At 38.6% G+C, this 15480-nt stretch overlaps 1 protein-coding gene across 3 annotated transcripts in view; it reads right to left on the bottom strand.

Annotated features, from left to right (window-relative positions):
• The window catches only part of CHL1 (cell adhesion molecule L1 like), an 80608-nt gene that overhangs the window by 30395 nt on the left and 34733 nt on the right, over nucleotides 1-15480 (bottom strand). For all 3 annotated transcript variants that reach the window (XM_029243035.1, XM_029243036.1, XM_029243034.1), the window contains 5 exons: nucleotides 13656-13787; nucleotides 6952-7092; nucleotides 6522-6633; nucleotides 4970-5136; nucleotides 419-584 (listed from right to left, as the gene is read on the bottom strand). In XM_029243035.1, the coding sequence (XP_029098868.1) occupies nucleotides 419-584; nucleotides 4970-5136; nucleotides 6522-6633; nucleotides 6952-7092; nucleotides 13656-13787 (718 nt within the window). The remainder of the gene's footprint in view (nucleotides 1-418; nucleotides 585-4969; nucleotides 5137-6521; nucleotides 6634-6951; nucleotides 7093-13655; nucleotides 13788-15480) is intronic.

The raw sequence follows: 15480 nt of genomic DNA, 5'->3' as shown, positions 1-15480 counted from the left end.
TCAGAAAGAGAAAAACAAATACCGTATGCCAAGGCATATATATGGAGACTAAAAAAATGGTACTGATGAACTTAGTGGTAGGGCAGGAGTAAGATAAAGTCATAAAGAATGGACTTGAGGACACAGGGGGAGAAGGGGAAGCTGGGACGAAGTGAGAGAGTAGCAATGACATATATATAGTACCAAATGTAAAACAGGTATCTAGTGGGAAGCTGCTGCATAGCACAGGGAGATCAACTCAAGGTTTTGTAATGACCTAGAGGGGTGGGATTGGGGGGTGGGAGGTAGGCTCAAGAGGGAGGGGACATGGGGATAAATGTATACATTTAGCTGATTCACTTTGTCGTACAGCAGAAACTAACACAACACTGTAAAGCAATTATACTCTAATAAACATTAAAAAAAATAGTTTACATACCTGCCATCCTCTGTGCCATTAATTTCGAAGGCTTCTCCATCTTTACTCCAGGATAATTTTAAACTGTATTTCAAATGTGAGTCACATTTGCTCTCACAATGTAATTCAAGTGTGTGTGATCTGGGGACACGAGGATTCTTAGGAGAAACTCTAAGTTTTGTAGCATCTGTTTTTACAAAATAAAGATACTAGTTAGAGCTATAGAACACAGCTTACTTTGCTCTCAAGTGCCTGCAATTTAATCAACCAAATTGGTCAACACTGATAGTCAAATCCTCATGCAATGTTTGTCACACTGTTATTTCCTAACATCATATGTCATTACTATTTTCATTCCTTCCAAGCCAGGGCACCTGGGTAGAAGTATTATATTAATAGCAATTTCCCAAGAGTGTAAGCAAGCAAATGCCTCTGGATATTGAAAATAATATAAATTGTCTGGGGCTTCTGGACATGTGATCAAAATACCATAAAGGGGAAATCGATTAATTTTCTATTACCTTGTTTATTATTAACTCAAATCTGAGGTTAAATGGTGAAGCCCATGCATAGATGAACTAACAACATGAAGGTGTGGAATGCGAACATAAGCACCATGAACGTGGAGGCTTTGCTTGTTTTGTTTCATTCAAGTAACTCCAGAGCCCAGAAGGGAGCCTGTGTACAGTAGGTACTCAATACATATTTGTTGAATGAGTTACAGTGAGTCATATTTGGAAAGTAAATTAGTAATATCAATAATATGAATAAAATACCTAGGAATAAAAATAAAATACCTAGGAATAAACATACCTAAGGAGACAAAAGACTTGTATGCAGAAAACTATAAGACACTGATGAAAGAAATTAAAGACGATACAAACAGATGGAGAGATATACCATGTTCTTGGATTGGAAGAATCAACACTGTGAAAATGACTCTACTACCCAAAGCAATCTACAGATTCAATGCAATCCCTATCAAACTACCAATGGCATTTTTCACAGAACTAGAACAAAAAATTTTACAATTTGTATGGAAACACGAAAGACCCCGAATAGCCAAAGCAATCTTGAGAAAGAAAAATGGAGCTGGAGGAATCAAGCTCTCCAACTTCAAACTATACTACAAAGCTACAGTAATCAAGACCATATGGTACTGGCAAAAAAACAGAAATACAGATCAATGGAACAGGATAGAAAGCCCAGAGATAAACCTACGCACACATGGTCACCTTATCTTTGACAAAGGAGGCAAGAATATACAATGGAGAAAAGACAGCCTCTTCAATAAGTGGTGCTGGGAAAACTGGACAGCTACATGTAAAAGAATGAAACTAGAACACTTCCCAACACCGAACACAAAATAAACTCAAAATGTATTAAAGACCTAAATGTAAGGCCAGACACTATGAAACTCTTAGAGGAAAACATAGGCAGAACACTCCATGACATAAATCACAGCAAAATCCATTATTACCCACCTCCGAGAGAAATGGAAATAAAAACAAAAATAAACAAATGGGACCTAATGAAATTTAAAAGCTTTTGCACAGCAAAGAAAACCATAAACAAGACGAAAAAAGAACCCTCAGAATGGGAGAAAATGTTTGCCAATGAAGCAACTGACAAAGGATTAATCTCCAAAATATACAAGCAGCTCAGGCAGCTGAATATCAAAAAAATAAACAACCCAATCCAAAAATGGGCAGAAGACCTAAATAGACGTTTCTCCAAAGAAGATATACAGATTGTCAACAAACACATGAAAGGATGCTCAACATCACTAATCATTAGGGAAATGCAAATCAAAACTACAATGAGGTATCACCTCACACCACTCAGAATGGCCATCATCAAAATATCTACAAACAATAAATGCTGGAGAGGGTGTGGAGAAAAGGGAACCCTCTTGCACTGTTGGTGGGAATCTAAATTGATACAGCCACTATGTAGGACAGTATGGAGGTTACTCAAAAAGCTAAAAATAGAACTACCATACGACCCAGCAATCTCACTACTAGGCATATACACCGCAGAAACCATAATTCAATAAGATTCATGTACCACAATCTTCACTGCAGCTCTATTTACAGTAGTCAAGACGTGGAAGCAACCTATGTGTCCATCAACAGATGAATGGATAAAGAAGATGTGGCACATATATACAATGGAATATTACTCAGCCATAAAAAGAAATGAAATTGAGTTATTTGTAGTGAGGTGGACGGACCTAGGGACGGTCATACAGAGTGAAGTAAGTCAGAAAGAGAAAGACAAATACTGTATGCTAACACATATATACAGAATTGAAAGAAAAAAATGGATCTCATGAATGTAGGGGCAGGACAGGAATAAAGATGCAGACATAGAGAATGGACTTGAGGACACGGGGAGGGGGAAGGGTAATCTGGGACAAAGTGAGAGAGTAGCACTGCCATATATACACTACCAAATGTAAAATAGATAGCTAGTGGGAAGCAGGTGCAAAGCACAGGGAGATCAGCTCCGTGCTTTGTGACCACCTAGAGGGATGGGAGGGAGACACAAGAGTGAGGAGATATGGGGATGTATGTATATGTATAGCTGATTCACTTTGTTATACAGCAGAAACTAACACAACATTGTAAAGCAATTATACTCCAATAAAGATGTTAGAAAACAAAACAAAACAATATAAAGCTCAAACATTGGTACCGTGGCTGTCTTGGAAAATGTCTGTTTCTTTATAATTGTTTCAAAACATATAATCCTTACTCTTAAGGACCATATTAAAGGCAGATATACTTTACCCCAATGTGGCACTTGGTAATCCTCTCAGAAACTAAATCTCATGAGCTGACCTCCAACTCCACAATCATGTTCTAATATTTGCTATCTATATGTTACTCAAGAAACTGATTAAAAATTGAAGTGTTAGTAAAATTGCGTTTTTGATATTCCAAGCATGAAATCTGAAGAGGTTATCAAATTGAATTAATTTCAAGTGAATTGCTAAACATCCTAATTCTAAATTTAAAGGAATCCATTGAATAATAATTGATACCATTTAATAAGCACTTATTTCATTTAACTAGACTCTGTGAAGAAGTTTACATTCATTGTGACATTTTACAACAATTCTATGAATATTAATATCTCTACCTTACCGAGAAGATAACTTAAGGCTAAAATGAAATTAAGTAAGGATACTAATATTTTCTAACTAGTAAGGGACTGAGCTGTGATTTGAACTCAAGGTTGGAAGACACCAAAGCTCATGCTGCATAGCCTCTTATTCAATTCCATTCTTGACATTCCTTTTTCATATGTGAAAAGTATGCCCTTAGTTCTCATGGATACGATTCCTATATAACCCTTACATATACAATGGACATGAGAGCAGACCAAAAGTTTATGAACGTGGCCTTCTCTCTGGCCACTAGCAGTTCTGAGGTCCACTTTGGGCCAAGCACTGTGTTGGGCAATAGGAATGTGAAGGTTCATTTGGATTCCAGACTTCACTCTCATTATCTTTCACCTGGCGGAGTTGCTTATCTTTGATCTAGGTTGGTTTTACAATGTATAAAAAGAATCATCTTCATTGATGTTATAAGAGCACTTTAAAAATTGCACATACCACTTGAAAATGCAGAGAGACATCCACTATAAGTGGACATCAATGAATACTAGTGTGCCTTAAAAATATAGTCCATGGGGCTGGCATGTTGGGTAACTTAGGGTATAGAAAAAAATACGATGGAAGAATAAAAGAAGGAAAGAAGGGTGTGTGTGTGTGTGCAGAGAGAGAGACAAACGTTAAGGTAGCAGTGAAAACAGACGATTAAACAAATATGTACCTGTTATCTAAGCAGAGGCAGTAGCGGGCCATGAGAGTGACCTGTCACAGGAAATACAAACCCTCCCTCCACTTACTATAGAATCTTTCTATTCTTTGTGTTTCCCTGAAAAGGGTTCTCTGAGCAATTTTAAAATCAAAATACTGCTGATGCCTGTGGATCTGGGTTCCAGTAAGCCTGAATCTAGGTGCTGAGATGCCCCTCTTTGGGACACTGACGTATCTTGGCACATACTTAACTATTGGGAGCAATTACAAATGAAACAGGCTGCTTGAACAAGAGAAAAAATACAGAGCTGTTTATGACTCAAAAAGAGGACAAAACTCTGCTCATTTTGTCATGCCGGAGTCTTTACGAAACTGATCCTTTATGAGTTTATTTGTGAAATTTTTAGTTCAAAGAGTTGAATACTGGTGACATTACATTGAGTTGGTTATTGAAATAAAATAGAGTTACAGGAATACACCAAAATAGAGGACTTTTAAATATTGCTGGTCATCCATCAACAAGAACACCTAGTTCCCTCTTACAATTGTATAAAGCCATGGACACATCATCGACATATCCAATAATTCTTGTGAGGGTCGTTTAGATGAAACCCAATCTAGGAGTTTTGAAACAGTCTAAAGAAATTTAACAGATGCCCGAACTTAAATCATATTGTTTCACTTGGGAAAATGAAAAACTGAAGCCATGTGACAATTCATGCAAAGTAAAAACAAGATAAAATTACTTCTAATATCCAAATTGGCTGTGACTGCTGTTTTTCCTTTAGCATTTTCTACCCAACAAGAGTAGGAGCCAGCATCTTCTTCTGTGGTCTCGCTGATCTGTAACGTGCCATTCTCATGGAAATGATACCGTCTGCCTTCAAGGGGTTTTGCTTCTTCCACCTTCTGCCTATAGAAAGTATAAATCAATGTGGGTTTGATAGAATCCTATACTCTTTGGCAAACTGGCCGCTGATGTCATTCAGTCTTATCCCTTCTTCAGGAGCTTAGCAGACCTTATGAAATGTTCCATTAGAGTTCACAATTTTTCCACAATAGGCGATAGGTATACATCTTACCTGCCCAAATAGACTGTGACTGGAGGAAATCTGTGTCTGAGCTCTATGCTTCTGCTGTATTTATAACAGCGCTCAGTACCACTTTACGTCTGTCCTCAGAGTTTAATAAATAGTTTCTGCCTTATTGATGGTGAACCCTCTAGTTAGTCATTGCTTCAGGGTACTAAATGGGAAAGCTGGTAATTGAACGAGATAATGAACATTCTGAACCTCCTGCTGTCCTAGAGGAACGTTGGTCACTCAGAAATATTATAGGCCAGAAAGTCTTTCCTGTCCTGTGGACACGGATAACATTGACCCTCATCACCCAGAGTCATTTTCTCCTACATTCATCCATTTTCCAAGCATTTGCTGCCACAGCTTGATTCTCCCTATGCGTTTCACAGTAAGAGGCTACCAGAGAGAAAAAATGCAAAGGACAAAGTCTGGCTGCTGTTCACACGAGATTTTACAGGGCGGGCACTAGGGTAAAGCAAGTGAGGCGCTTGCTTCAGAGACAAAATTTAAGGGTTGCCAAAAAAAAATCTCAGTATAATCAAGATAAATATTTTAATGAGGTATTTCTAAAAATCAAAAATAATACAAAAGAATCCACAATGAACAAAATATCCAAATTTTAAATAAAGACAGAATCTGACCCTATACTTGGATGACCTTGCCTTGCTCTCCTCATTCTAATCTCAGCCCTGCAGAGCCCTGGGGAAAATTACTTAAGACTAGTTTAACCAAGTTTTTCCAGTGAAGGAACAAATATGGTAGATTCATACAATGGTGTGTTTGAAGTTACTATACCAACCAATATATCGAAGTTAAATTCAAAACACATGTTGACAAAGTTTTAAACATAGGCACTTGGAATGAAATGCAGACTTAACAATTATTTAGATAATACCCAAAACGACAACAGTCATGTATGACCTTAGATATATCTGTAATGGAGACCTAAACTACCTATAAAATTGTCTTAGCAATCACTTCAATTTTTTGCTTTCCTTTGTGAGCAAAAACGGCTCTCCATATTTCCCCACGTGAGAGAATACTACAAATCTAGTCAACAGTGCCAGGAAAGGTAGGTAAGTAAGTTTGCTACCTTAGTTCTCAGAGGCACTCGCTACATGTAATAACTTGACACAGTGCAGCCTGTCAAGTGATGGATGAAGAAACAAGGCACAATCTACAACTGACATTCTCTTAAGAAAACCGTGTAACAGCTTACCAGGACACAATTGCCTCGGGTGAAGCAAAGAACTCACAGTGTAAGAAAGCACTGTACCCCACCACTGTGGCATAATTTTCTTCATCTGCAGTTTGTATCAATGGACGGACATCTATTGGAAAACAATATAAATGCAGTTTTAAATGTTCATATAATACAAGCAAATTTTTTTCTATACCCCAGCCATATTAATAAGGGAAAACAGTTGAATATCACAGTTCGTACTCTTGAATTGGAAAGTATCCCAATGCAATACATTTTTGGAAGTATAACTTTTAGTACGAGGTCTCATGCTCAAATGTAAAGTGAAAGGTACTTTGATTTTTCCCCACGTTTTACGTGCCAAGAATTCAATCTACCTGTGAGTATGACCGTGAACATTTTCCTGTAGAAAAGAGCAGACAAATAGTCTGCTCCCAAGTATGCTTACCTACAACATCGATGTTGGCATTGGCAAGGATAGTGCCATGGACATTCGAGGCTTCACACTGGTACACAGCAGTGTGATTCGGTTGCACGTTGGTAAAACTGATTTCCCTGGGGGAGATGACATCACCAGAAAATGGATTTCCTACAAGAGATTAAAGACTGTCAGTGTGATAAAAAATAGAACCTAAAATATTTATACACTATTCATTAAACGTGTCATACAGTATTTATATTTTAAGACCAGTTTAGGGTGAATAAGAGTTCACTGAAGCCAATTCTTTAGAATTTCTTAACATCAGTCATGATTTTTTCTTTCCAGACCCTTCTGCAATTTCAATCGTCCTTCAAGTGAGTATTTTTTGCCAAAATATGTGTTGATCTCTAGCTGTCTGCCTCTCCATACCCACATCCACAAGAAAGATTCCACATTTTCTGTTTAGCACTCAAGTCCCACTATGAACTGAATCTCACTTACTCTTGTAATTGAAGTCCTGATACTGCCCAGCGTAAACCACATGATCAACACAGCTGGATCCCCGCAATCCACAAATATTGACTGCTATCTTCCCCCTTGACATGTTGTTCCTCTGTTTCACTTCTCTGCCCTTCTGCAATTTTCCCGTCTACACCATTCATTTCAATTGCCCTGCTTTGCTATTTAACCACTTCAGATAAATAGCTCATATACTTAATTTTCCCAGGAGGACTAAACTCTTCTTGAGAGCACAGACCAGGTTTTCTACCTTTTCGGCAATAAATCTTACCCCACTGCTTATCCATGTGTAATTCTGGAAGTATCTTTTGGAAGTGAGAAAATCTATTTATGGTACTTTATATTTTTTTAAGATTTATTTATTCATTTATTTATCTTGGCTGAGTTGGGTCGACGTTGCTGCACTCGGGCTTTCTCTACTTGTGGCGAGCGGGGGCTACTCTTCGTTGCGCTGCACAGGCTCCTCATTGCGGTGGTTTCTCCTGTTGCGGAGCAGGGGCTCTAGGCGCATGGGCTTCAGTAGTTGTGGCATGAGGGCTCAGTAGTTGTGGTTTGCAGGCTCTACAGCACAGGCTCAGTAGTTGTGGCACACAGGCTTAGTTGCTCCATTGCCTGTGGGATCTTTCTGGACCAGGGCTCGAACCCCTGTCCCCTGCATTGGCAGGCAGATTCTTAACCACTGCACCACTAGGGAAGTCCCTATGGTGCTTTAATTAAGGGCCAGTGAACTCTGTTGGATACAGCACATGTGTTATCTCATTAACTCTGCTCAGAACCTGCAAGATCAGCACCAGTATGGCCAGTGAGCAGGTCGGGGGGACTGTATTTCAGTCAATACCACATCCCACAGCATTAAAAAAAAAAAAAAAAAATTTATTTATTTGTTGTGGTGTGAGGACTTCTCAGTGTGGTGGCTTCTCTTTGTTGTGGAGCATGGGCTCTAGGAGCACGGGCTTCAGTAGTTGTGGCACACGTGCTTAGTAGTTGTGGCGCATGGGCTTAGGTGCCCCACAGCATGTGCAGATCTTCCCAGATCAGGGCTCGAACCCATGTCCCCTGCATTGGCAGGCGGATTCTTATCCACTGTGCCACCAGGGAAGCCCCATTCCCACAGCATCTGGCCATGTGTCAAAGCACGTGCCCTGCTCTGAAACTACAAACAAGAAGCGGGAAGAGAAACATATTAGCTAGGAATGTTGAATAAGGGGCACAAACGTTACAATTTTTCATTTATGGGCTTCCCTGGTGGTGCAGTCGTTAAGAATCCACCTGCCAATGCGGGGGACAGGAGTTCGATCCCTGGCCCAGGAAGATCCCACATGCCACGGACCAACTAAGCCCGTGCGCCACAACTACTGAGCCCACACACCACAACTACTGAAGCCCACGTGCCTAGAGCCCATGCCATGCGACAAGAGAAGCCACCGCAATGAGAAGCCCACGCACCGCAATGAAGTGTGCAGCACTGCAATGAAGTGTGCAACAATGAAGACCCAATACAGCAAAAAAAAAAAAAAAGAAAAAGTGACGATGCTAAGTTTTAGGTCATAGAAAACATTGAATATTACATAATAAAATAGAAGATGTTTTTAACATCTTTATTGGAGTATAATTGCTTTATGATGGTATGTTAGCTGCTGCTGTATAACAAAGTGAATCAGCTATGTGTATACATATATCCCCATATCCCTCCCCTCTTGCATCTCCCTCCCTCCCACCCTCCCTATCCCACCCGTCGAGGTGGTCACAAAGCACCGAGCTGATGAAACCATGGCCTCCTGTTTGGGTGACAAGTAATTAAACATTGCTCCAAGATGCCTTCTGGGATAGGTATGGAAACTGCAGAGTATTGTGGCATACAGACTTCCAGGAGCTTCCAGAATTCTAGAAAAATTCTAAAATTCTTTATCAAACAAAAACCACTAGTCCTGACATAAGTTGTCTTTGGTCAGCTCAAAGGGCAAACATGCAATATAGGGGGAGAAGCTTCAGCTCTGGAATTAATCATTTCAGTTCCATTTATGGCTCTAAATTCACTTGGGTTGTGTCCTCAATCAAGTAAGTAATGTAATCTCTGAGCCGCATTTGCCACATCTACAACCTGAAGAATAAAAATATCTCCTTTGCAGGGCCCACTAGGAGGCTCAGAAATATTGGAGGCAAAGTATTTGAAAAAGGTTAGGCTTGTAATCAATAATAGTAATCATTTTGATTTAATTTTCAAATATTCTATATAAAGGATATGTAATTGCTAAAAATATAAGCTTAAAGAGATTTCAAACCCTTTAGTGATCCACTGTCATCAAACATCCCAATTATAAATGGTTATGACCTGTTGGCAGGGAAGCAAGGAGAGCTGTGGAAAGAACACAGAACATGGGTTCCAAAAATGTGGCTTTGGTTCTAGGTCTGCCATTACTCAGCTGTGCTATCTTGCATTAGTTTGTCTTCAGCCTTGATGTGCTCACCCATCAACAAACGTGTTGGCTCTATTTTGTATATAAATCCATAACCTACCTGTTACTACTACCAATCTAGCCCAAGGGCCCAGTATCTTTTAGGCAGCTCCTAATTGGAGTCATACAATTGCTTCTCCATTCAGAGGCCAGAAAAGTTCTTTGTTAATAAATTAGAGCCTGTCACTCTTCTGCTCTGAATCGTCCAGGAGCTGCCCACCTTACTCACAATAATATCCCAAGCGCCCTTTTGGACCTTCCCCTTTACATATGATGTGGTCCCTGCACCTCCGGACTAATCTCTCCCAGCACTGCCCCCTCCTCACTCACTCGGCTTCAGCCATACTGCAGTCCCCTCTTTTCCTCAACACTCCAAACATACCTTGGGTCTTTTCACTCACTGAGCTCTCCACCCTGAAAGCTCTTTCATAGGTAGTTGCATAGCTGCATCACTCACCGCTTTCAGATCTCTACTGAAAGGTAAATAACCACAAGGATCTTACGAGTATTATCCTAAAATCGGAGAGCAGCTCTAGGTCCTGGACTTCTCTTACACCCACCCCTTCCCCAGCTAGTTTTCACTTTACCACACTTATGTGTTTATTCTTCTATTGCTTATCTCTCCCCACTAGAATGTCCGATTCATGAGAGCAGAGACTGTCCGTTTTATTCACTGCTATCTCCCAAGCAACAAGGCCAGTGCCTGGCACAAAGAAGGCATTCAATAAATATTACTGAATGAAATAATCAATCTGTTAAATATGAATAATCGTACTCCCTTTAAAAGGCTCATGTGCGGACAAAGCAGTACGTGAAAGTTCTTCATAAACAGCCAAGTGCTATTCAAATATAAAATTTTATGATTTTATGTTCCAGAAAATCTGCATTTTTTGTTTTAGCATCCTTAACATTCTTTATAAACAAAAGTTGTTTTCATTTCTGATTTACCTGAAGTCTTATTTTTCATTTCTTATTCTGTTCTCTAAAGAGATGAGGAAAAATGTCTCAAATTGAGGAAACTAACGAGGGCTGAAGTGTCATCAACAGATGAATGAATAAAGAAAATGTGAGATAACTGCTGTATTTAAAATGGATAACCAACAAGGACCTACTGTATAGCACAGGAAACTCTGCTCAACGTTATGTGGCAGCCTGGATGGGAGGGGAGTCTGGGGGAGAATGGATACATGTATATGTATGGCTGAGGCCCTTTGCTGTGCACCTGAAACTATCACAACATTGTTAATCGTTATACTCCAATATACAATGAAAAGTTAAAAAAAAAATAAACACAAGACAGATTCACAAAAGCAAAAAAAAAGTAGAAAATGTGAGATACATATATATATATATATATATATATATATATCTCACACACACACATATGCACACAATGGAGTATTATTCAGCCATAAAAATGAAAAAATCCTGTCATTTGTAACAGCCTGGATCAACCTTGAGGGCATTATTGTAAGTGACATAAGTCAGAAAGAAAAAGACAAATACTGTATGATCTCACTTATATGTGAAATATAGAAAACAAAACAAAACAAGCTCATAGATACAGAGAACAGTTAGTGGTTGCCAGAGGATGGGCCAAATGGATGAAGCTGGTAAAAAGGTATAAACTTCCAGTTATAAAACAAATGTCATGGAGATATAATGTACAGCCTGGCAGTAATAGTTATTAATACTGTATTGCATATTTGAAAGTTGCTAAGAGAGTAGATCTTAAAAGTTCTCATCACAAGCAGAAAAATTCAGTAACTCTGTAAGGTGACAGACATTAACTAGACTTACTGACGTGATCATTTTGCAATATACACAAATGACAAACAATTATGTTGTACACCTGAATCTAATATAATGCATGTTCGTTATGTATCAATCAAAAAAAGAAAAGAAAAAATTTTCAGAACTGTTCATTGTTTTGCCAAAGTATTTGTATTTTAAATAAGTAGGCACGTTCTTTCTTCTGAAAGCTATAACAAGACAGAACTGAAAGTGACTTTGTGTTGTTATCGGCTGAGAAAGTAGATATGGTCATACTGTTATTTGACAATTTCTAGATTAATAGTCATAAGCTTGTGTGAGTAATAGATATTTTAAAATAACTATCATTTTAATTTTCAATCTCATCATCGAATATGTTCAGTTAGTATTTGCTTATCATTGACACTGTACCTATTGTCATACGAAGAAAAATGAAACAGATGCGTTTCTCAAAAATAATAAAGAGCACTAAGGCTTCCTGAGTATTTGCTATGTGAAAACATAGTAAACAATACTTTGGAAGTGCTTTTTGCATGGCAGTCACTGTGCTAAACATTCTCTGTGTGTGTCATTTAATCTACATAAAAATCCCCAAAGGTTGGTGCTATTTACATCCCCACTTTACTGATGAGGAAACAGGTTTTAAGAGGGTCAGTAATACACCAAATCACACAGCTAGTAAATGGTAGAGCCTGAATGCAAGCAAAGACCCTCTGGATCCAGAGTTTATAAACTCTCACAATGTTCTACAGATAAGTAATATCCTACTTGGTAGACTCCATCGGTCTCTTTCAATTACAACCAGCTACCATTAGTTCCATTTTGCAGTTGAAAACCTAAGCTTCAGGAAATTCCCAGCTGTATGATCTTGAGCTGTTTAGTGAATCTCCCCAAGCTTAGGTGCACAGCCTAGTTGGGACTCCAGGTCTGTATGTCACCAGGATGCCTACCCTGATACGAGTGGGTCTAGGGCAAAGGAACTAATAGAATCAACACACATATGTCTCCATATTGTAAATGCTCTAAATCAAGCTGATCAACTGACCAATAAGATGTGTTCTATTATCCTACTTTAACAAAGACATTCAAAATGACCAGGGATGGGACTTCCCTGGCGGTCAAGTGGTTAAGACTTCACCCTCCAGTTCAGGGGATGCAGGTACATCCCTGGCCGGGAAGCTAAGATCCCACATGCCTTGCGGCCAAAAAACCAAAACAGAAAGCAGGAGCAATACTGGAACAAATTCAATGAAGACTTTAAAAATGGTCCACATCAAAAAAATCTTAAAGAAAAAAGACCAGGGCTCTAGGTTCAAATTGAGGATTTGGGACTTCTTGGAGCTCTATGCTGCAACACAGTGGAGTAGGGAGATTAGGCGTTCAGCCCTGGTCCATCCCTTCTTTTCCACGCCCAGCCCATCTGGGAAGGGCTCAGAGCTGACTGCGCAGGGGATTTTTCTCGTCTTGGGTTACTGAAGCTTGGTCGAGAAACTGCAGTGAGCCAGGTTCAGGCTTTGCATGTCACTTTGGCCCTGAGGACTTCTCAAATCATGGAGATAGGCATGCCACAGCAGGTCCTTGTAAAGAGCAGAACCCAGTGGGGAGTCCCTGTTGCCTGGATCCAAGGGAAGTCCTAAATTCCAGCCTGTGCTCTCAACCACTAGGTCCCTGTAGCTGTTTCTTCTCAGGGAGAGGAACCTTCCTCCTTGGATGCATCCTCTATATCACTCAGTTGTCTTATTTTTTAAACCTTATTTTTATATAATTAACGTAATAGCCCAACAAATATTATTTATGGCTTTTCCATAAATCTAAGCATAAATCAAATTGCTTTGAAAGATGCAATTTTGGATTTCCTGGTTAGATCTCTCTTGTCAGTCCAGCCACTTACCAACTCCACTTTAGCCATAACGAGGGTGTCTAAACACTGTCCCAGCAAACCACTGCCTTCAGCATTGCCTCACAGTTGGTGTTTTCACTTACTCTCAATTGGGAAACCATTGACTCTCCACTTGATTGCGGGCTCAGGTTCTCCTTCAGACTCACACAACAGGATACCACTGCTCCCAGTGCTATACACGCCACTCTGAGGTTTCTTTGTCCAGCGAGGGGGCTCTGGAAATAAACGGAAGAGCTCATCAACATTTTCTCGATCACAGAAGGTCCAAAAATGTTAAGGGCTGTATTTCTAGCATGCACCAGCAGATGGCAGACACACCAAAGTGTTTCACACTAGCTGTTTTTCATAAATGTTCTCTAAGGCAAGATGGGCATTGTTTTTGCCTGGAATAGGGCTTGTGTGTGGTTATGTGCTTTTATATGTGTGTGTGTGGTGTGTGTGTGTGTGTGTGTGTTGCAATCTGGAATCTTAGCATGTGTAATAAAATCAACACACTAAAAGTAGTTACCTACAGCCACTGTATTTAGCTACATGAGTATCTATCTCATTACAGAAAATGAAGGAGGGGTAAACATGTGAAGTTTATTGAGTGCAAGGCATCTAAAATGGCTGATATTCAAGAAATATATTTTGAAAAATTTTTAATGAAATTAAAATGTTCAGCCGTTATTTAAAATATTTCTTAATTAATGACTCTATAGCATTTATCTGTCCATATGTAATTATCTATCTTAAGAATTTGGGAGACATTACTTCCTAGAATTTTCTTTTTGCAAGGGGGTGGGAGAAGGAATCCTAAAACCAATATTTACCTTTTTGCCTTCAAAACAATGGAGGAAAAGATAGATTTAAATCATACACTTGTATCTTTCTATGCCCTAATGCTCCAATCTTATAATTCTAAGTGGTGTGTTTCAGTATAGAAGGAGACATTCTTTAGTGCAAATATTACTGTCATGTTTTGTCACCTTAAGTATATTACTATGTCAGGAGTGAAAAGATTCATATTAGAGCGTGGATGGTGTGGATAATTTGATTTCAGAGAAAATTGCACAATACCAGTAGGTAGTAATTCCCATCAAGCGTTGCTTATTTTCCCCAAGACATTTCTGGATTTCCATTTTTAGTCAAAAAGGAAAGTCTTTAAGATACATATATGTATAAAATGAAAAATGTCATTTAAACAACTTTTTAAGGAAAAGAGGGATTATGTGGGGGGAAAAAGGTCTATAAATTCACCAGGGAAAACAAAAATATACAAATATCCCTGGCAAGTTTAAGTCCGAGCAAGAGACATGGCTTTGTAATTATTCAACAGGGTGTGGACTTGTTAAATTCCAAGTTATGTATGTGTCTTCATAATCTACAATTTGTAAATATTTAGTCATTAAGTTTAAAATGCAGTAGTCCAAATTATAAACTGCACATGACCCTCCGAGGCGAAGGGTTTTAGCTTTTGTGTGTTTGTCTGCATTTTTTATGTGTTACTTTCTTTTGGTGTTTTCATATAACCACAGTGAAATTAAACATTTGAGTTAGAGAAAAAACATGAAATTTTTCCTATTCACAGTAGAAAACTAAGACTATTGCTTTCAGAACATGTAAAAATACAGGAGATCATGGGGATATAATATATAGCATGGTGACTATAACAGATAAATAATACTGTACTGTTTATGTGAAAGTTGCTAAGAGATTAGATCTTAAAAGTTCTCATCACAAGAAAAAAATTGTAACTATGTGGTAATGGATGAAAATGACACTTATTGTGCTGATCATTTTGCAATACATACAAATATCAAATCATTATGTTGTATACCTGAAACAAATGATGTAATATGTCAATTATATTTCAATAAAAATAAAAATATTTCAATAAAAATAATAAAGGATACCATGTAATTATGA

The sequence above is a fragment of the Monodon monoceros genome, unplaced genomic scaffold, assembly GCF_005190385.1.
Source record: "Monodon monoceros isolate NGI ecotype Baffin Bay Population unplaced genomic scaffold, NGI_Narwhal_1 Super_Scaffold_3, whole genome shotgun sequence".
NCBI lineage: Eukaryota > Metazoa > Chordata > Mammalia > Artiodactyla > Monodontidae > Monodon > Monodon monoceros.
This window is presented reverse-complemented; position numbering and strand designations above follow the sequence as displayed.